The sequence below is a fragment of the Tubulanus polymorphus genome, chromosome 1, assembly GCF_964204645.1.
Source record: "Tubulanus polymorphus chromosome 1, tnTubPoly1.2, whole genome shotgun sequence".
NCBI classification, from domain to species: domain Eukaryota; kingdom Metazoa; phylum Nemertea; class Palaeonemertea; order Tubulaniformes; family Tubulanidae; genus Tubulanus; species Tubulanus polymorphus.
Window position 1 is genome coordinate 131,151 of NC_134025.1, and position 21,826 is coordinate 152,976.

A 21,826-nucleotide genomic window follows, 5' to 3' on the forward strand; every position below is an offset into this window, starting at 1 on the left:
AATAACAGGTTACATGTTTAATCGATATGAATTGTGTCGTGATGGGGGATAGTTAGATTAATGAGGTCACGTGTATCACGTGTGAACCAATACATCTGACATCATCAATATGTGTACCACCACCACCAGGGGGCGGTGGTGGGTTCTCGCTACCAGCAGGTCCGGGATCAGGGCCTATGATGAATGGATGTTTGTAATAAAAGATTTTGTATTTATCTATTTTGTTGAAATGCAAATATTATTGATGAAATGTTTTCGGAGTTCACCCCAGATCCCCCTAACACAATCCCGGGACCAGAGACTCCGAGAATCGCGGCACCGTGGACCAGAGACTCCGAGAATCGCGGCACCGTGGACGAGAGACTCCGAGAATCGCGGCACCGTGGACGAGAATATCAAGTGTAATATGTGAAGATAAACACTTGAGTAATAGTAATCACAATATAGAGTCAGTGCGTGATGGACAGCGCTCTCTCTCTCTCTCTCAGTCCCCTGGTGAGGACAAGCCAAAATCACATTAAACTCTTCACCGTCAAAAACTATTCGGTAATTAACTTTCATCATTACCGGCATGTGATGTATGAGAGTTAGTGAGTTCCCTGGAGGCGTGTGACGGACCGGTACCTCACCCGCATACACCCACAGGCTTCACTAGATTGAACAGAAACATCCCTTCAGGCGACTATCTAGACACTGATATGATGAGCGAACCCTTCGGGCTGCACTAGGAGTTAAGTTCGGACAAGATTCTTTAAGGTTTCTCAATAAATATTGACCAAAGCCTGAAGGAGCCTGGAGCACTCCGAGTGGAGTATTCCATAATCCTCTCCTCGCCGTAGAGTCCACTCGGGTCTCGTGAGACTGGTCAAAGGCAATTGTCTTATGTGTAATAGATATCAACGACAGATGTTGAATTTTGAAATTAGCATAAATCGATCTCATCTCCATTATTTAACATACATTCCCGCTATTGCTTCGAATAAATCTTTGAAATTGATCAATAAACAAATTTGTAACAATATTTACAGTTTATTCAATTTACTTTGTATAGACTTATATTTGTATCAATCCTTGTAACGATCGATAGTTTTGTTTGTTGTTACAAAATCTTCTAAATTTCTATAGATATTTAACATGTTTTAGGTCTTTTATTCATTTATTAATCTTAACGAATTGATAAAAAAAAGAAGAAACACTCAGTGAACGTAGGACAGGGAACCAGTCTCATGGTTGGGTCTGTAGGTAGACAGGGAACCGGTCTCATGGTTGGGTCTGTAAGTAGGCAGGGAACCGGTATCGTGGGCAGGGGGCCAGTCTCATGGTTTATCAGTTGATTACTGACCAATAAATGACCGTCTCTCGGGATAAGAGTCAATTAAAGACAATCAGAGAATAACGGAGGTGAAATCAGTCAATGACACCGAGCTGAGATATAAATCCATCTGTTATAGAGATTGACCGTGTCCTTCCTCAGAAACCGAGTAAACCACCATAGTTTTATAAAGAATGTTTTCAACTCTTTGTCTCCTCTCAACCTCCTCATTCCGGGGGTTCCTCCGTTAAAATGCCTTCCAGATATACTTAGTGCGCGCCGGCGACGACAACGAGCGCTGGATTTATAATATTCGCTTGACTAACTAATAATATCAATTGAACCTATACCGACCCAATAGAAACTCAAACATACATTATAATTACCCTTTTTCAAGTGCAAACGTTTCATTTCTTTTCTTTAAGTTTTTTAAGTTAGCCGCCGCTAGAATGGATCCGCGCTGTCTTATGAAATAAGCCTCTTTTTAAAGGGATTATGTTTCATCTCGAGGGCAAATTTCTCTTCTGCGTGGCGATTATTTCTGGAGCCGTTGTGTTTGAATAGCGGGGTTCAAATAGACAGGATTGGTTTTTATATATACACAATATATATCACAAACTCGCTGCCGAAGAGCCGCCAGTTTGTCAATGTTATTTAGTACAAAAAAGCACCAAGAAATTCTACTTCGACAGTCAAAATAGAAATAGTCCACACCCAAAATAAACCTTATAACCAAGATCAACCCTAGCCGCCAGAAACCCTAACCCTAGGAACTATTAACCCTAACACTAGGAGCCACTAACCCTAACCCTAGAAACCATTAACCCTAACCCTAGGAGCCACTAACCCTAACCCTAGCTCGGTTTCGAACTCAGAACCTCCAGCACACCAGCCGAGCACACTAACCACTGGACCATAGGCCGGTAGTGATTGAGTTCGTTTGGAAGTCAGTCTGGTCAGTGTGGTGACTGGTGACCAGTCAGGTGTGGACCAGTCAGGTGACGTAACTAGTCAGGTGACTCGCTATCATTGTATTGATTTGATACATTAAAACTAATACAAATAATTAAGAATGTTGACATCAATGACAGCTTCACGGCTTCACGGCTTCACGGCTTGAGGTCTTCAAACAGTTTTACTAATTAAACCTTAATAATGTAAAAAGCGTGCAGTAGCAGTATACAACACACAGCACCGCATAATAACCATCACGTGACGATTATCGATTTCCGATAAATCAATCAGTAATCAAAGCGAATGAAACAAAAAACAAATCAATTGGCTTGAAATGATTGGTTGGTCATGTTATTTTTATGCAACAGTTAACAGTGAATTGTCGAGTGTGATCGTGTGACCACACCTATCAAATACCATCATCACTGTATATAATTCTTAACTAATCCTGGCACTCAGATTAATTACGCCCAGTCTCCACTAAACTTCTCAGTTCTAGGAATTCTAACAACCAGTCTTATGAGTAGGATATATCCAGTTCAGGTTCTGGACTCAGTTCCACAGTTCTGTATCCAGTTCCACAGTTCAGGACTCAGTTCCACAGTTCCTCCAGTTCCACAGTTCCACAGTTCTGGATCCAGTTCCACAGTTCTGGATCCAGTTCCTCCAGTTCTGGATCCAGTTCCACAGTTCTGGATCCAGTTCCACAGTTCTGGATCCAGTTTCACAGTTCTGGATCCAGTTCCACGATTATCAGTTAGAATTTGATTCAAAACAATGGTATAATGTAGAACCAGTGATAGTCGAGAACTGGTGCTACTGTACTCAGTGAGTAGATCAGCCATAGACTCATAAGTTCTAACTCTCCCTCAGTTTTAGTTTGATGTAAGGTGAATTATGAATAAAAGCCTTTTTCGTTTGATTGTACACGTGAAGTATCGGTCCATTAGACAAAAAGATACCATATAAACCCCACATCTCTCTCAACTTCTAAAGATCGGGTAGAAAGACAGCGAAGCATCTCGCTCTCTTTATAATCTTACAGAACTTTTGATGTTGTCACTGTTAGAACGGGCATTTGATGCAGCGAGGAATTTTTGAGCTTCTGGGCAAAAAGCGTCGCGCGGAGTCGAGGAGGCTTTATTTTGCTGGTTGTGAGTAGAAAGTCTCGGATGCAGTAACAGACAAAAGATTCAAGTCTTCACGATACAGGACAACTTACCACGACACTAATCAATGGCTGCTAATTAGGGGATACTTCAAAGTCTAAGGCACCGGGCCCTGAAGGTACATTATACTCTGTCTGAATCCTAACCACTGCAATAGCGACGACGACGGCGTCGATTCGTTTTTATCAGATACGTGTACGGCGCGGTGACTCGTTTGAAGATGAGGAGATTTAAGATGAATTGATGCTGGTTGCTACAGCGATTGTTCACTCTCCACACGCAGTGGACAATTTTCCATTGAGTTTAATGGTATAAAACGCGTTATACAAGCATTAGGTCCAGTTTCACCATGGACACACTAAAACTCTTTTTAGGGTCCATGGTCTCACGAATTACCAAATTTTAATTGCTTTTGGTAACTTTCTGTTTTCCGTGCGGACAACAATTCAAATTTAACCCAAAGCTTCAATCAACTTTCGTGATAGTGCACCCAGTCCGTGAACTCGATAGGTTTTTCAGTACCTGGGTATTGGCTTAACAGGAGCAGCCGCAGCAGCAGATTGGACCAATGTCAAATTACAGACAACACTAATTAATTCAAGCATGAAATGTAAGATTAAGATAATATTTACTTAAACTGGCGATCTAACCTCTAAATAAAACTATAAGCACCAGATGGTACGTCTGCCACAGACAAACTCAAGTTGGCTAAGCAACGCCTACAACCAGAGATCCTAGCTCGATAAGAAAAGATTTTCTTTCACGATTTATTTCTCAAGGAATCCATATATTTAATATAAATAGCGCTAATATAATAGAATACATTGAATTTAGTAGCTATTTGTCACCACTCTATGAGTATATTATTGAATAGTATTAAATTCGTCGGGTGAAGAAATAATTAGGAGGCTCATAATTCATAATTCCACATTTGAATAGTTTCGAATTGCAAATAACCTAAAGCTAAAGAAATATCAGGGCGGTCTAGCCTGCAGTCATTATAGTCCTTGAATGAAATATTATACTAAATCATGGAGGTTGCATCGCTGCCCAAGGCTAAATGTACCAAGTCACATTACACTCGAACGTTGCTGCCCTCAAGTGTATATCTATTGACTTAAACGAAAAATTGGCAGAGTGCCCGGTTAGCTCAGTCGGTAGAGCATCAGGCTTTTAACCTGAGGGTCCTGGGTTCGAGTCCCATACCGGGCGGAATTCACTTTTCCATTTTTTCCTGAAACTATCTCACGATATTTTAACTAAATATTATTTAGATGCGAATAACTTTCCGACCCTCAAAATTCTATGCAAAAACAGGTAGATTTTAAACATGAAGTGAATCTAGGTTTAAAAGGTCAAGGTCGATTTAACCGAGAGCCAAGATGGCGGCTTTTAGTAAGCTGGAATATTCTTGTTATGAACTAGGGCATACGTGGACACCTCATTGCAGTCATGCCTCAATCGGTATATTAATGATTGCATTTAAGGAAGCCTTTAAGATTTATGCGCCGTTATATTTAGTAAGTTTCATTATTTATAGATAATCCATGATTTTGTTAGAAAAATTTTCGAAAATTTTACTTCCGGGTTCGTCGTTCGTCAGGTTAGCTTAGGCCTATAATACAGTCTTAGCATCATTTAACCTGTGTTTCTTCTGCCAGGGAGCCAGGGGGAGGGTTTATTCAGATAGCCCTGCTTAGGGCCCGAGTCAGAATTAAATCGTGATTTCGTGAAGTTGGGCCCAGGTTTCTATTCATTTGAGCCCTCTTAAAAACGAAGAAGGACCAGGAACTTCTTCGAGTTAATCAACGGCTCGAACATTAATCAGTGTTTTATTTTAATTATTTTCAGACGACTGCTCTTTTAAAAGGTCGCAAATTGGATTATTATTTATCGAAATTATTGCCAGAAATTCTGAGGTCGAGTTTATTCTTAGCGACGAATTGTGGAGGATTTATAACATCTTTCTGTTTACACAGGTAAATATCAAAATGGAGGCTAGGGTGTTCCGGGGAGGGGGTTTTCCAGGGGAGGGGCCGGCTGGGGTGTTCCGGGGGATGGGCAGCTGGGGTGTTCCGGGGAGGGGGTGTTCCTCAGCGGGTGAACATAATATTCTTTTTATACTAACATTGTTTTCCCCATTTGTGGCACAGCATGTCTGAGTCTCTGACAGGAAATTACATCTCAAAGTTTCTAGTTTTCAGCCTCAACTAATTACATGGTTATCATTTGATCAAACATCAATGAATTTATTGGTTAAAAATTTTGCTAATTTCCCCGGGGATTTCAGGAACTTTGTCAAAATTCTGTTTGTAGGTAAAATATAAAAGAAGATATGAATAACTGTATTGAAGTTGTTACAATGTGTGAAGTCGACGCTTTGACGCGTTGCGTTTGATGTTATAATTCTTTTAATCATTTCATCAGTTTAAAAGTCGACTCATTTTATTTGTCGACCTGTGAAATAAAAATCCCTAATGCTTCGTTAATTGAACACATGGGGTGATGAAGCAGTCTGTGAGAAAACCTTTCATATCCTGACAGATTGTACAAACACTCAGCGTGTGACACAAAAATATGAAATAAATTGAAAAAATAGGAATGTCACTAATTAATTCTGTAAAACCAACACTCTGTATTTCATTGAATTTACTGTTTATTCCTTTACTTTATTCCTATATTTCATTGTTTCATTGTTTATTCCACTGTATTTCTAGTATATTCCATTAATTTTACATTTTCCGCTGTATTTTTAGCCCTCCTCTTCACACCCATAATGAACCACTCTGATTCTATATTTGTATGATATATTTGTAGGTATCTATTGGGATTCGCTAGTTTTATTAGTGTTGGATTATCACCAGGATTTATGGCTAGTTTTATCAGCATTCTTATCGAAAGAAAAAACAGGTACGAAATGAAATAATGATGAAATCTAAATGTTTGATATATTCGTAGTAGTTAAACTCGGTTTAAGTCGTCAAATTAATCTCAATTTGTATTTCAAGTCAACTTACTAAAGTGTAAGTCATTGTTTGCGATATAATGATGCTCTCAACTAAAATGACTGCATTGAGTTTGACTGTAGTATATGTATTATGTATTGGAGTGTAGTGTATTGTAATGTATTGTGTATTGTGTATTGTATTGTAAATGTATTGTGTATTGTAGTGTAGTGTATTGTATTGTATTGTAATGTGTTTATTGTTTTTGTACTGATGAGAGAGAAATGGACTGAGAGATAATTGATTGTAAATGTTCTAATCTCATGTGACATTTTACGTGGCATGAATTGTTTTCTAATCTAATATTATTGAGATAATCAGTGATGAGAGGGAGGAGTGAGGGGAGGATGAGGGGAGGATGAGGGGGGAGGATGAGTAGGAGGTCTGTGTTTGTGTGATATTTATTGATATTGACACTGATTTGATTCATTGTTTTTGACGCGGTTGTGTGAAATTGTTTGTACCGAGAATCATCTCTTAACCTCAGTTTTCTTATCATCATTTTATCTTACACAATAAGTGAATCAATCTTAAGTGAACTGTGTGTTTTGGGGGAGGGGGCTGTTTGTGTTCGTGTTGTGGGGGGGGAGGGGGCTGTTTGTGTTCGTGTTGTGGGGGAGGGGGCTGTTTGTGTTTGTGGGAGAGGGGGCGGTTTGTGTTTGTGGGAGAGGGGGCTGTTTGTGTTTGTGGGGGGGGGGGGAGGGGGCTGTTTGTGTTTGTGTTTGGGGGGAGGGGGCTGTTTGTGTTTGGGGGAGGGGGCTGTTTGTGTTTGTGTTTGTGGGGGAGGGGGCTGTTTGTGTTTGTGTTGTGGGGTTGGTAGTGAAACCTGTATGTTAAATGTGAAGTGAAGAGGTGTTAGAATCTCTCCCTGTGTAACACCGTTCCTGACTTGTCATCCCTAATAAATGAATTCCTTCTATCATCGGTGTTTTCTGGTTATTTCTGTTCTGTCCAAATCCTAGAGTTAGTCAGCGGATACACCTTTAGTAAGTTGAGGATAGACCAGGATAAAAAATGGAAGGATAGACTAGAATTAAGTCAAAGATAAACCAGGATTACGTGAAAAGATTTGTGTGCATTTCTCTGTGTGATTTTTACACTGCGTTTCTAATTACACGGTCAATATTAGTCCCATTAACATCTGTTGTTCAATCGTTGAATATTTGTTTACTTTTAATTAAATATTGAAATCTCATAAACCTCAAAATCTCTTGAAGTATTCCGTTCTCAAAACGGCTAAGTCGCAGGATTTAGAATTCATTTGACAAACTACAAGTAAAATCAGCCGACTGATTGAATTGCACCAGAAAAACAATTATTTTATAAAACCCTGAGATTTTTCAGCATTAATCTTTCATAGATGCTGAAAATAGATAAACGCAGGTAAAAATAATCACATCAATTATATTCACCTGAATCTAATTGAATATTTGGTGTAAAGCTAGAAAACGTTTCTAATTTCTGTTGCGCTTAAAACTTGACCTGCCCCGGCCGCCTTATCTACACTGTAGATTACTTTAAAAAAAATCATGATCAAGCTAACAATAACAGACCCGGCAGTTATAGAAATGAACTGATTACAAATTCTTTTGCATTTTATAAAATGACCCGCGGCCGATCAGTGGAAATGGCATTAACATCTAACATTTTTTTTGCCTTAATTGCCATATTGAAATTTATATTGAATTGAAAGAAATACAGAACATTATAGAAACTGAAAACTAATGTGTGAAATAGAAGTGTGATATTTGAAGAATAATGAATGAGTAGTGAGGGTTGTTTGAGAGGGTCCGGCCTAACCCGGGTCATGTAGGTGTATAAATACAGTATTCAATATTTGAAACCTTTCATATAAACATGTTCAGTAAATATGCACTGTTTCTATTGATGTCTATAACTATAGTGTTAGAACATTGTTTACTTGTTGACTATTCATTTAATGCTGTTAAATCTGATAGTTTGTTATTTATTCAGCTGACAGACACAGAGAGAGAGATAGTCACTATTCACTGAGCTATCTCTGAGGGGAGAGGGGTGTTGAGGGTTGTTACTGCAGATCCCTGGGGGTAGAGGGGGTGTTGAGGGTTGTTACTGTGTATCCCTGGAGGGTGAGGGGGTGTTGAGGGTTGTTACTGTGTATCCCTGGAGGGTGAGGGGGTGTTGAGGGTTGTTACTGCGGATCCCTGGGGGGTGAGGGGGTGTTGAGGGTTGTTACTGTGTATCCCTGGAGGGTGAGGGGGTGTTGAGGGTTGTTACTGCGGATCCCTGGGGGGTGAGGGGGTGTTGAGGGTTGTTACTGCGGATCCCTGTGAATAGAGAGTGATGAAACAGAGTTCGTGGATGAGGTTGTGAACCCCTGTAGGTAGGGAGGGGATGGGGGGGAGGGGAGAGGGGAGAGGGGAGAGGGGAGAGGGGAGAGGGGAGAGGGGAGAGGGGAGAGGGTGTGTATACGGTATCTAATCCTCTTATGATTGTTGTCAAACAGCTGATATAACACAGTCACCTCGTGTCACTCATTCACTCGCACAACTTTCATTAATGCATTTTGTATTTTTATCAATGCGCAATTTTTTAATTCATCTTTGATCTGAGGTTCAAGGTCACGTGGTTGATTATCATATCTGTGACTAATTTGAATAATCAGGGGGGGGGGTCTGAGGTTGAAGACACAAAACCACAATTTCAAAATACACATAATTTGATCGTTGGTTTTACATGATCAAGATGAATTCCCCACTTGAAAACTAACAAACAGTTGAGGAATCGAAAAGTTAATTGAGACCACAAAGTTTCTTAAACAGCCATCAGCAGGTGGAATTGCAGCCATCAGCTGGTGGAATTCCACATGATCAAATTTGTTTCAATAACTTTGAACTCTAAACATTTAAATTTTGAAAGTAGAAAATGTGAATGAATGCTGTCAGTAGAGTGAGTCTGATAAGTGAAGTACTGTAGAATGAGTCTGTGGCAAGTGAATATGATGGATATGAAAAACCCCTCAACAAATAGAACTCCTCGTGAGGAGTTCTATAGAAACTTCCCTCACGAGCTTCCACTACAGGCAATCAACACTTGCAGCAACGGCAGCAAAATAGAAACCTGTTATCAGACAGTCTCAGATTATTCCGCCCCCTCTAACCCCCCTCCCCCAGCGCTCAGGTTGGGAATCCTGTAAGTAACTGTATAACGTGTTTGTGACTCATCAGTAATGATTGAATACTAGTTGATACTGAGAGATTATGATATTTGAGATTTTGATATTTGATATTGAGATTAATGCAACAGATCTCAATATGAAGACAATAGTTTAGTCATATTGTGTATGAGTCATTATAAATTAGACACTGACACTCAATCCCTCCTCCTTCCCTCTCATACCTCACCCCGTCATTGAGGAGACATTCCTCCCTCTCATACCTCACCCCGTCATTGAGGAGACATTCCTTCCCTCTCATACCTCACCCCGTCATTGAGGAGACAGTTCTTCCCTCTCATACCTCACCCCGTCATTGAGGAGACATTCCTTCCCTCTCATACCTCACCCCGTCATTGAGGAGACAGTTCTTCCCTCTCATACCTCACCCCGTCATTGAGGAGACATTCCTTCCCTCTCATATCTCACCCCGTCATTGAGGAGACAGTTCTTCCCTCTCATACCTCACCCCGTCATTGAGGAGACAGTTCTTCCCTCTCATACCTCACCCCGTCATTGAGGAGACAGTTTACAGACTACTGACTTACTGTTGTCATTTGTTAGTTAATTCCTCACATGTTTATCAATCAATTATAGAAAATCTCGTTGAAGAAAAATAACTGAAATCTGAAGCTAATTATTTTTGAATAAAAACAAAAATATCGTGGTTACCAGAAAGTTTATCGAAGGTGGAATGGATTTCCTCCTAACTATGTGGGGGCCCTAGCTCTGGTGTTGTATGAACCCTGTATAATCAACTTTTTAATAGTTCTATTAATCTGTAGTTATTTATGTTCTCTCTCAATAAATCACTGAATTTCATGTTTGGATTCTAAGATATTATCGAGAATTATTGAAGTTATATTTTATGATTTGATAGAGTTTTTGCCTTGTTTATTGATTCTGTTTATTGGACGTAATTTGATTCAGTCAAGTTTTATTCAAATATTCGAGTATTAATTTCCTGATTTGGCAATCAGCCATTTTACACTCGATAATGACGTTTATAGTTGAAACAGATATTATTCAACGGATCGTAAGAAACTCATGAATTTTTCACCGAGTTTTTACTGAATTTATTTTGGTGTTTTTCATCAAGAATAAAATCTTAATGAAATCCATTTCAGAATTTTATCAAATTTCTACCATAAAAAGTAAAATTAAATTAGGGATTTATTGAAAAGATTTAGTTGTTTGTATTAAATTCAAATTTGATGGAACACAAAAATGCAAAAATTTTATTAGGCTTCTGAATTCACTTTCTCCTGAGAGGAGAGAGAGAGGGAGAGGAGGAGAGAGAGGAGAGAGAAGTGAGAGTGTTAGCTGTCAGTGTAATTACTTTATGAAGCCATATTTTTGTTGCCCGTGAACAAAGGAAATTATCTCAACTGAAAAATCACTGGTGATTACACTAGAAAAATTGGCCTCATCATCAGGTTTGTGAACAGTGTTTGAAGGGGGGTTGCTGGAGGGGAGAGGTGGGAGGAGGTGGTACAGGAAGGATCAGTCAGTCAGTGTGTATGACACATCCAACTGGAATCTGTCAAATATCTCGTTCGTCCCTATCACTATCACTCGTGTTGCTAAGTGACTGCAATAAAGAATCGGTCAATTTCTTTGTTCTTTGACGGAGAAATGAAAATTAGTGAATTCGTTAGTTACGGAAAAGTATTTGTCATAAAAAACTAAATATTTCACATTGAATTTCAATGATAATTTGTTACTATCTTGTTACTTTGTTGGGACATGTTGTTGGGACATGTTGGGACATGTTGTTGGGTCATGTTGTTGGTTCATGTTGGTTCATGTTGGTTCATGTTGTTGGTTCATGTTGGTTCATGTTGTTGGGTCATGTTGGGACATGTTGTTGGGACATGTTGGGTATTGTAAGTGATAATGTTGTTGTCAGGCTGCTATCAACTAATGGCCGGAAATAAATTTGCGCGATGCTTGATGCGTGACCAGTGTAGACTGAGTGGTCACGTGACCAGTGTAGACTGATAGTGGTCACGTGACCAGTGTAGACTGAGTGGTCACGTGACCAGTATAGACTGATAGTGGTCACGTGACCAGTATAGACTGATAGTGGTCACGTGACCAGTATAGACTGATAGTGGTCACGTGACCAGTGCAAGGTGGGTGTATGCGTTTAGTATAGCTGTAGTTGGAGTGCTCCGGGTGGGTGTATGTGTTTAGTATAGCTGTAGTTGGAGTGCTCCGGGCGGATGTATGTGTTAAGTATAGCTGTAGTTGGAGTGCTCCGGGCGGATGTATGTGTTAAGTATAGCTGTAGTTGGAGTGCTCCGGGCGGATGTATGTGTTTAGTATAGCTGTAGTTGGAGTGCTCCGGGCGGATGTATGTGTTTAGTATAGCTGTGGTTGGAGTGCTCCGGGCGGATGTATGTGTTTAGTATAGCTGTGGTTGGAGTGCTCCGGGCGGATGTATGTGTTTAGTTTATCTGTGGTTGGAGTGTTAGTCTTTTGACTGTTGATCATCCTTCCCACTCATTTATTACTGTTACTAATGCATCAATCACTGATTAATTAATTATATATTGATTAACAATAATCAATAATCACTAGCTCCGTTACCTGTATACTGGTATGTATAGTCAGTATACCGGGTAATTGCCCGGATAATTATTGATTTATACTATGATTTATCATTGAAAACTGTTGAATGTTTTTTCTTGTTGAAGAAACTTTCTTCAAGGTTCGAGGTATAAAATCCTTAACATGATGAGTGATTCCTGTATTTAACAGTAGTAGTTGACTTGAGGGAGACGACACTGAAAGTAAATTTGAATGATTCTTAGTAGATTTAAAGAAGCAAGAGATGGATAGGGTAGTATAACAGCATAACGCGTTAGTATAACGGTATAACGCGTTAGTATAATGGTATAACGCGTTAGTATAACGGTATAACGCGTTAGTATAACGGTATAACGCGTTAGTATAACGGTATAACGCGTTAGTATAACGGTATAACGCGTTAGTATAACGGTATAACGCGTTAGTATAACGGTATAACGCGTTAGTATAACGGTATAACGCGTTAGTATAACGGTATAACGCGTTAGTATAACGGTATAACGCGTTAGTATAACGGTATAACGCGTTAGTATAACGGTATAACGCGTTAGTATAACGGTATAACGCGTTAGTATAACGGTATAACGCGTTAGTATAACGGTATCACGCGTTAGTATAACGGTATAACGCGTTAGTATAACGGTATAACGCGTTAGTATAACGGTATCACGCGTTAGTATAACGGTATAACGCGTTAGTATAACGGTATAACGCGTTAGTATAACGGTATAACAGGGTATAATGGGTGTAATGTGATATGGGTGTATTATTAGAACCAGTAAGAGCAGTAAGAGTAGTAAGAGTAGTAAGAACACCTCACTCATTCTCTCTCATCTATATTAGTAATTTTATGATAATTATCCTATGGTTTTCACAATACATGTAATTGACACCAGTAATTGTTAATTTAGCCGTCACAAATAATTCTCTGGTGCCGTTTATTTAAAAGCAACCGATCATAAAAACTAGTTCACATCCTAACATATGATAGACCCCTTACAAACCTATATATATATATATATACCGGTCTCCTGATATATGACTCCCAGTCATCTCAATATTCAATGAATTCTGTTGTTTTTATACCATATGAATGAAACTATGTGTAAATTGTATAAGATAAAAACAAATCTGTGTAAAATATTTGTTTGTATGTTTTTTATAGGCGTGGTTTATTAGCGCTGTATACAGCTACAATAGTAAGTACCTGTCACATCCCCTCAGCATTTATCACTCGTACATTTGTAAGAAAATGAAGATATTTGATATTTTGATAGTGATATTTTGATAGTGATATTTGTTGGTTTCTAGGCTGTTGAATCATTGTTACGAATGTTAATTTCTCGAGGACTCGTTCGAACTATCAACAATATTGAGGTAAAAACAATATCTTCCCCCTTCTCTTTCCCTCTCTCTCTCACCCCCTCTCTCTCTCTGGAGAGTGTGGTTCCCGCTGGAGGTCCCCCACTACCTCCACCCTCTCTCTCTCTACAGAGAGTGGTTCCCGCCGGAGGTCCCCCACACCTCCACCACGGCCTGGTGACAATAGATTGGTTTCTACAGTGATATATAGCTAAAGGAAAAGACAGCGATGACTCACTCTCTCTCTCCACTCTCTCTCTCTCTCTCTCTCTCTCTCTCTCTCTCTCTCTCTCTCTCTCTCTCCACTCTCTCTCTCTCCTCTCTGTGTGTGACGATTCTCTGTCAGTCTTTACTTCAAAAGAAACATCATAAGACCTAAGCATGCTGTCTATAAATTAATGTATTATACCAATTAGATCGGGCTTTTATCTTTTTGCTTTGGTCATTTTTTACTACGATTGAGGAGGAGGTAGCATCAGCAGCATCAGCAGCATCAGCAGCATCAGCAGCACCAGCAGCACCAGCAGCATCAGCAGCCCACAACACTTATCTTTAATGTTTGTGGCTACTTTTAAAACTTCCCCCCCCCCCCCGAGACTCTTGATACTGAGACTCTATTGAGTTCCCGAGACTCTGAGACAATAGAAGCAACTTCTCTTCCTTCCCTCTCTCTCTCGTTGTGTGGTTTTGAGGAAAAGTGATGGAATATTTCACTCTTGACAAAAACCTCTAGTAATGATATAGCAATGTGTAATGAATGTTTGAACAGGTGCGATTGAGAATTTGAGAATAAACCAATCAGACTGATCGTAATTAGTTAAACGAATCAGTTTCACTTTCAGTAATTAACAGCTCATTCTGTTACATTAAATAACTCTGCACAGCATGGCACCAGTAGTAGCACCAGGAACAGCACCAGTTGTAGCAGCAGCACCAGGAACAGCACCAGTAACAGCACAAGGAACAGCACCAGTTGTAGCAGCAGCACCAGTAACAGCACCAGGAACAGCACCAGGAACAGCACCAGTTGTAGCAGCAGCACCAGTAACAGCACTGGCGGCAAAATGGGAACAACTTGAAATCATTTTGGTTGTAACTTCAGACAACTTATGGACTTAGCTTTGACTGTAGATATAGGGTTAATCTGGGTATAGGCAGGGCCTAGTGGGTATATACGCAGGGTCTAGTGGGTATATACGCAGGGTCTAGTGGGTATATACGCAGGGTCTAGTGGGTATATACGCAGGGTCTAGTGGGTATATACGCAGGGTCTAGTGGGTATATACGCAGGGTCTAGTGGGTATATACGCAGGGTCTAGTCGGTATATACGCAGGGTCTAGTCGGTATATACGCAGGGTCTAGTGGGTATATACGCAGGGTCTAGTGGGTATATACGCAGGGTCTAGTGGGTATATACGCAGGGTCTAGTGGGTATATACGCAGTGTTGTAGCTGTTTTACAAGCACTCTGATGGTGTAGTTTATACTGGGTGCCTGGGATGTAGAACTCCTATGATGCCCTACTGCGTTAAACCTTTATGAATCAAACAATTTCAGTGTCAGATTTCCCCTGTTATGTAAGCTATTTGTATTTATATGACCAGCATGAATTCCTCTAAACATTAAAAACATTATCAGAATTTTCCAAGAGAAAATTCCTGAGGAGTTTTATTTCATACAGATCAAGTATTTTAGCTCCATAAAAGGTCTGATGGCTACAGTTCTTCTCTGAGCTCTCCACCCCCGACAATTGATAGTTTGAATCCTGACAGTGACAGTTTCTTTCAGTGGTTCTCCTCTGAGCTCTCCACCCCGGCAATTGATAGTTTGAATCCTGACAGTGACAGAGTTTCTTTCTGTAGTTCTTCTCTGAGCTCTCCACCCCCGACAATTGATAGTTTGAATCCTGACAGTGACAGTTTCTTTCAGTGGTTCTCCTCTGAGCTCTCCACCCCGGCAATTGATAGTTTGAATCCAGACAGTGACAGGGTTTCTTTCTGTAGTTCTTCTCTGAGCTCTCCACCCCCGACAATTGATAGTTTGAATCCTGACAGTGACAGAGTTTCTTTCTGTAGTTATTCTCTGAGCTCTCCACCCCCGACAATTGATAGTTTGAATCCTGACAGTGACAGAGTTTCTTTCTGTAGTTCTTCTCTGAGCTCTCCACCCCCGACAATTGATAGTTTGAATCCTGACAGTGACAGAGTTTCTTTCTGTAGTTCTCCTCTGAGCTCTCCACCCCTGACAATTGATAGTTTGAATCCTGACAGTGACAGAGTTTCTTTCTGTGGTTCTTCTCTGAGCTCTCCACCCCCGACAATTGATAGTTTGAATCCTGACAGTGACAGAGTTTCTTTCTGTGGTTCTTCTCTGAGCTCTCCACCCCCGACAATTGATAGTTTGAATCCTGACAGTGACAGAGTTTCTTTCTGTAGTTCTTCTCTGAGCTCTCCACCCCCGACAATTGATAGTTTGAATCCTGACAGTGACAGAGTTTCTTTCTGTAGTTCTTCTCTGAGCTCTCCACCCTGACAATTGATAGTTTGAATCCTGACAGTGACAGAGTTTCTTTCTGTAGTTCTTCTCTGAGCTCTCCACCCCCGACAATTGATAGTTTGAATCCTGACAGTGACAGTTTCTTTCTGTGGTTCTTCTCTGAGCTCTCCACCCCCGACAATTGATAGTTTGAATCCTGACAGTGACAGAGTTTCTTTCTGTAGTTCTTCTCTGAGCTCTCCACCCCCGACAATTGATAGTTTGAATCCTGACAGTGACAGAGTTTCTTTCTGTAGTTCTTCTCTGAGCTCTCCACCCTGACAATTGATAGTTTGAATCCTGACAGTGACAGAGTTTCTTTCTGTAGTTCTTCTCTGAGCTCTCCACCCCCGACAATTGATAGTTTGAATCCTGACAGTGACAGTTTCTTTCAGTGGTTCTCCTCTGAGCTCTCCACCCCCGACAATTGATAGTTTGAATCCAGACAGTGACAGAGTTTCTTTCTGTAGTTCTTCTCTGAGCTCTCCACCCCCGACAATTGATAGTTTGAATCCTGACAGTGACAGAGTTTCTTTCTGTAGTTCTTCTCTGAGCTCTCCACCCCCGACAATTGATAGTTTGAATCCTGACAGTGACAGAGTTTCTTTCTGTAGTTCTTCTCTGAGCTCTCCACCCCCGACAATTGATAGTTTGAATCCAGACAGTGACAGAGTTTCTTTCTGTAGTTCTTCTCTGAGCTCTCCAGCCCCGACAATTGATAGTTTGAATCCTGACAGTGACAGAGTTTCTTTCTGTAGTTCTTCTCTGAGCTCTCCAGCCCCGACAATTGATAGTTTGAATCCAGACAGTGACAGAGTTTCTTTCTGTAGTTCTTCTCTGAGCTCTCCAGCCCCGACAATTGATAGTTTGAATCCTGACAGTGACAGAGTTTCTTTCTGTAGTTCTTCTCTGAGCTCTTCACCCCCGACAATTGATAGTTTGAATCCAGACAGTGACAGAGTTTCTTTCTGCGGTTTGACAAGTGATGGCTTTCAAACCTGACCAAGGAGATATTTCATTAATTTCATTAAGACACCTGTGCTACTGCTGCTGCTGCTGCTGCTACTGCTAAAAGTCGTTTTCTCATAAACTGTGCCTCCAGCAAAAATCAGTATTTTTATATTATTTAAAAGGGAAGGTGAAGGTGGTTGTGGAGACTAAGGAATGGGGGTTGAATCATAGTGTGGTCTTGTCAGAAGTAATTAGTGTTGAAAGTTTTATGATCAATGTTCCAGTGTTTTAAGAGAAACTAAACGCTTTTGGCAAATTTAAATTGAAAAAGACGTTGGAATCAGTTGACAGAGCGAGAGAGGATTGATGACTCATAGTCAGGTAAAAAATATCCTCCTCCTGCTGCTGCTGCTGCTGCTGCTGCTGCTGCTGCTGGTTTATGTAGAGAGTCTACACGGAGTGTACCTGTCGCCCGTCACTGCCCACAGCTGCTGCTGCTGCTGCTGCTGTTGCTGCCTGTGTACCACTGACAGTGTTAATTACACTTATAACACCTGACAAACACAAAACTGCAGCACGTTTTAAAATCATTCCACCACTATTTTGATAAATTTAAATTCCTCAATTATCAACACGTCAACATAAAAAACTAGGATTTGTGAAGATTAAGAGGGAAGGAAGGAGGTGACGTAGAGGGAGAGGAGAGAGAGAGGAGAGGAGAGAGAGAGGAGAGGGAGAGAGAGAGAGAGAGAGAGGAGAGGAGAGGGAGAGGAGAGGGAGAGGAGGGAGAGGAGAGAGAGAGAGAGAGAGAGAGGAGAGGAGAGAGGGAGAGAGGGAAGAGAGAGAGAGAGAGGGAGAGAGAGAGAGAGAGAGAGAGAGGAGAGGAGGAGGGAGAGGAGAGAGAGAGGAGAGAGAGAGAGGAGAGGGAGAGGAGAGCAACCAGTTCTTACTCTCTTCCAGCTAGTAATCTGATCTCTAATTTACTGAGAAAAACTGCTACATCAAAGATGGAGAGTTTTAGAGACTTAGAATCACACTACAGTCTGGATGTTTAGAGGAATGAGGAGGACAGAGGCTGACCATTCACAACCAGTCACAACCAGTCGCAACCAGTCACAACCGGTCACAACCAGTCGCAACCAGTCGCAACCGGTCGCAACCGGTCGCAACCAGTTTAGGAAATATAACAAAATAAAGTAGCCAAACTTTTGAGAACTAACATGATTTAATGAAGATGATTTGTATCAAAGAACGACTCTGGTTTTGGTAAAATTATGAATGCTATCCAACCCTAACCCTTAGGGGTCACCCATAACCCTAACCCTAGGTCCTCCATAACCCTAACCCTAAGTTGTCAGAAACCCTAACCCTAGCAGGATTTGAACCTGGGTCCCCAGATTGCAAACCCAGCACTCTAACCACCAGACCACTGAGCTATTGGTGATTGCCACGGTTTGCTGGTTTATCTGGTCAGTGTGGTGACCATTTACCTCTGGTGACCAGTCAGGTGTGGTGACTGGTGACCAGTCAGGTGTGGTGACTGGTGACCAGTCAGGTGTGGTGACCCTACAGAATTCACTACACGACTAATAAAGTTCTTAATTGCATTGTTGGGCAATTTACTACTAATAAACATATGTTACGGCTGAACTAGAAGATGGACATTACATAACATATGTTTATTTATTTACTAGTATTTAGTATTTTGATATTTCATGAATCGATTAAATTAAGTATTTCATAATGAAATTTGGAACATGTTTTGAGGTATAAACCCGGATGTTTTCAGGTATAAACCCGGATGTTTTGAGGGATAAACCCGGATGTTTTCAGGTATAAACCCGGATGTTTTCAGGTATAAACCCGGATGTTTTCAGGTATAAACCCGGATGTTTTCAGGTATAAACCCGGATGTTTTCAGGTATAAACTCGGATGTTTTGATGTATAAACCCGGATGTTTTGAGGGATAAACCCGGATGTTTTGAGGAATAAACCCGGATGTTTTTAGCTGTAGGATCTGTGAGATTGTTTATGATCGTGCATCATTTTAATTCAATTGACTACAAGAATTACAACATTTAAAACTAGAAATCGGAAATTTTAATTAGTTTATGATTTTCACCCGGAGGCAAGTGAAGTTTCTAATCACAGGCAATCTCAATTTAACTTTGATGTTTTCTATAAAGTTTACAATCATTATGGATTGATTTGTTTTTCTGCCCAGTTGTATCTGTGAGGGGAGGGGAAGGGAGAGGGAGGGGAGGGAGAGAGGGGAGGGGAGGGGAGGGGAGGGGGAGAGGGGGAGAGTTGTATCACAGATATTGATTATACTGCTGTTCTGTGTTTCTGTTCTCCATAAACTTTATTTTAATCCTGATTACAACAGTTTTAAAAACATCTCTGACTCACCCAAACCGTCTATCAATTCATGATTGACAGTTATTTCACTCCTCCCACAATTTGATGGAGCTTGAGCATCCATATCCGGTGGACAGGGCGCGGATCAATCAATCATCTCTTCCTGGTGGCCATTTTCCTATACTTTATAATAATATTTGGCATTCGAATATTTGGTTCAAGGCTCCTGGAAAAAAATTGTTTGATTAAATTCTTGGCACAAATCTGGGTATATATTCAAATTACTAAGTTACCCCAGAAGACTGCATCTTGAGATTGTTTTTTTTAAAAAATATTTTATGAACCGTTCCAAACTTTTGACTTACAGAATTGATGTTTATATGAATAACTGTTGGTAAATTAAGTTCATTGTTGCTTTGTGCTATAAACAAACACAGTATTAGAGGAAAAAACCTTTTATATTTACATTCATAATTGTTGAATCATTTCAACATATGTCAACATAGAGGTTTATATGTTAAAAATTGAGATTTTTCAAGTGCAGAATCAACCAAACTCTGAACTCATCTCTCAAACTCCTCTCAACTGAATCTCTCACTTAATCTCTACTCAATCTCTCAACTGAATCTCTCAACGCATCCTTCAACTCTCTCTCTCACTCTTTTTCACCTTACTCTCAATTCCTCTCAAATTCATTCTCAAATTCATCTCTCAATTCTTTATATCTCAATTCATATATCACTGATATCTCACTCTAATCTCTCAACTCATCTCTCAACTCATCTTTCAACTCATCTTTCAACTGATCTTTCAACTCTATCTCTCAACTGAAAATATACTTCAAAAGTAAATTATCATTTAATTAAAACAGAAACATTGAATGAGAAATGTGAATTAGATTCAATAATGACTCACTCCAGCCAGCGCATAAACTACTCATTCATTCAAGGTAGTTTATCTGGTATCTAATGGCAGTGATGGTATGTTTTGATGTCTTCTCATGTTTTCTGATATTTCTGATTTATTATCGATATATTTATGAGAGAATATTTTGTATAATTTCGTGTTATGTTTTGCCGCTGCTGCTGATGACTAGCAGTCAAGTTCCTTGAGGCAGAAGATCTAAGATGTAGTCGAGCAATGTCCTTCTGGTTCAACCTACCTTCCAGCTGATTGATTCACTTTTTATGTGGAAATACATTTACTGATCATTCTCTCTCTCTCTCTCTCTCTCTCTCTCCCTCTCCCTCTCTTCCCTCCCTCTCCCTTCCCTCTCCCTCTCCCCTTCCTTTCCCTCCCTCTCCCTCTCCCTCTCCCTCCCTCCCTCCCTCTCCCCTCTCCTCTCCCTCTCCCTCCCTCCAGTTTGAGTGTGGTGTGATATACAGAGTTTTAGCCTAGATGTAGAAGTTTCTGTAGATATCCATTTGAAGGGTGCATGAAACAAGTTCCAAGGGTAACCAGTCCTGCCAAGGCTAGCTAGCTAGCTAGCTAGCTAGCTAGGCAGTTAGGCAGTTAGAAACGAGGAATTTTATGTAACCACATGGAAAAATCAAGGGAAACTCAGGTGATTTGTAAATGGGTAGATAGTGGCGCCACCCTGACCTAGCCAGCTTCCTAGCGAGTCGGCTAACCACACAGTCAGGTAGCTATCTAACCAGTCAGCTGACCAGCCAGTCAGTCGGCTTTCTAGCCAACTAGCCAGTCAGTCAGCTATCTAACCAGTCAGCTAGCCAGCTATCTAACCAGCCAGTCAGTCGGCTAGCTAGCCATCTAGTCAGACAACCAGTTACCCAGCCAGCCAGTCAGTCAGCTTGTCGGGTCTTACAGTCAGTTCTGATAGTCTTTCATGTTTCATGTATTACTCAAACTCAGTAGTTGTGTCTTTCATCTTTTTCGGCTCAAAGCTGCACAAACTGATTATTTCATCATAACATTTTCTGTCCTCCACAGCAATGATGCTGCTGCTGTCGCTGCTGCTGCTGCTGCTGCTGCTGAGATGTGAACCTTGTAAGAGTCCAATCTTTCAATAATGACTGCGGTTCTCGAGATACTGGATGAAAGGTGCACTCTTTTCTACTCTCCGCAGCAGGCTTTAATTATGTGGTTGATTCTTTAATTTCAGTCATGTGGAAACATAACGTTTAATGGAACAAGATGAAATACTGACGATCAAAGTTCAATTCATTTCTTTATTCTCTTTTGTGACTCATAAAAGTTAACTCTTAACCTCACTTACCAGTGCCGGCAAATAGTCAAACAACCTGCAAAATAACTGACACCTAGTTGCAAATACCTGTCACCCGAGTCCTGCAAATACCTGTCACCGACCGACCGACCGACCGACCGATCGACCGATCGACCGATCGACCGATCGACCGATCGACCACGATCGAC

The 21,826-nt window shown here is 40.6% G+C and overlaps 1 protein-coding gene and 1 non-coding gene across 2 annotated transcripts in view; both read left to right on the forward strand.

Annotated features, from left to right (window-relative positions):
• Nucleotides 1-4,574: 4,574 nt before the first annotated feature.
• Nucleotides 4,575-4,647, forward strand: Trnak-uuu (transfer RNA lysine (anticodon UUU)). Its single transcript has one exon. It is a non-coding gene; the product is annotated as a tRNA-Lys (tRNA).
• A 169-nt stretch (nucleotides 4,648-4,816) lies between these two features.
• The window catches only part of LOC141915146 (transmembrane protein 135-like), a 30,163-nt gene continuing 13,153 nt past the window's right edge, over nucleotides 4,817-21,826 (forward strand). The window contains exons 1-5 of the mRNA XM_074806561.1: nucleotides 4,817-4,955; nucleotides 5,287-5,414; nucleotides 6,253-6,345; nucleotides 13,391-13,424; nucleotides 13,537-13,602. Coding sequence (XP_074662662.1) covers nucleotides 4,818-4,955; nucleotides 5,287-5,414; nucleotides 6,253-6,345; nucleotides 13,391-13,424; nucleotides 13,537-13,602 — 459 coding nt within the window. The 5' untranslated portion in view covers nucleotide 4,817. The remainder of the gene's footprint in view (nucleotides 4,956-5,286; nucleotides 5,415-6,252; nucleotides 6,346-13,390; nucleotides 13,425-13,536; nucleotides 13,603-21,826) is intronic.